Source organism: Pterocles gutturalis, unplaced genomic scaffold (assembly GCF_000699245.1).
Source record: "Pterocles gutturalis isolate BGI_N339 unplaced genomic scaffold, ASM69924v1 scaffold23323, whole genome shotgun sequence".
Classification (NCBI taxonomy): Eukaryota; Metazoa; Chordata; class Aves; order Pterocliformes; family Pteroclidae; genus Pterocles; species Pterocles gutturalis.
The window spans coordinates 593-1399 of NW_010121084.1; the positions used below are offsets into that span (position 1 = coordinate 593).

General features: G+C 64.8%; 1 protein-coding gene across 1 annotated transcript in view; it reads right to left on the reverse strand.

Moving 5' to 3' along the window:
- The window catches only part of LOC104464435 (activated CDC42 kinase 1-like), a gene marked incomplete at both ends in the record, with an annotated part of 1022 nt that extends 223 nt beyond the window's left edge, over window positions 1–799 (reverse strand). Inside the window, 3 exons of the mRNA XM_010077134.1 lie at window positions 9–128; window positions 204–481; window positions 674–799. Coding sequence (XP_010075436.1) covers window positions 9–128; window positions 204–481; window positions 674–799 — 524 coding nt within the window. The remainder of the gene's footprint in view (window positions 1–8; window positions 129–203; window positions 482–673) is intronic.
- Window positions 800–807: the final 8 nt, after the last annotated feature.

Genomic DNA, 807 nt, shown 5'->3' on the forward strand with positions numbered 1-807 from the left:
CCGGCCGGCCGTTGAGGCCGATCCAGGGCTCCTGCCCGTAGGTGAACATCTCCCAGAGGGTCACCCCGAACATCCAGGTGTCGCTGGCATGGGAGAAGGTGCGTGTCTTCAGGCTCTCGGGAGCACACCTGTGCGGGGAAGGATGTGAGCATCAGGAGGTTGTGGGTGCTGCACCCCCAGGTCCCTCCCTCCCCAGGGCTCACCAGGCGAAGGGGACCTTGCGATGCTCCTGCATCACGTAGTGGTCGTCGTTTTTGGGCAGGGCTCGCATCAGCCCAAAGTCCCCAATCTTGACCAGGTCGTTGGAGGCCAGCAGGATGTTGCGGGCGGCCAGGTCGCGGTGGATGAAGCGCTTGGACTCCAGGTAAGCCATGCCCTTGGCCACCTGGATGGCGTACTGGCAGAGGGTGGAGATGAGGAAATGGCCCTGGTTCTTCCGCAGGCGGTCCAGGAGGGAGCCCAGCGGGGCCAGCTCTGTCACCTGGGCCACGAGGAGAGAACAGGAGGTTGGTCAGGCTGGGGGCACCCGGCTTGGGCTGGCATCCAGCCTTGAGTCCCCCTGGGGGTGCCAGCGGAGAACTTGGGGTACAGACCCAGCCTGGCTTTGCTTGCCCCATCACGGGGGACCCCCCATGGGGCAGCATGAGGGGCAGCCCCATCCCCTCCCACTCACCATCTTCATGGGGTGGGAGAGCACCACGCCGTAGAGGCGGATGAGGTTCCGGTGGTCCAGAGAGTGCATGGCGTTCACCTCCCGGATGAAGTCGTCCAGTGCCTCCGGCTGGGTCAACACGTCCCTCTTTAAGG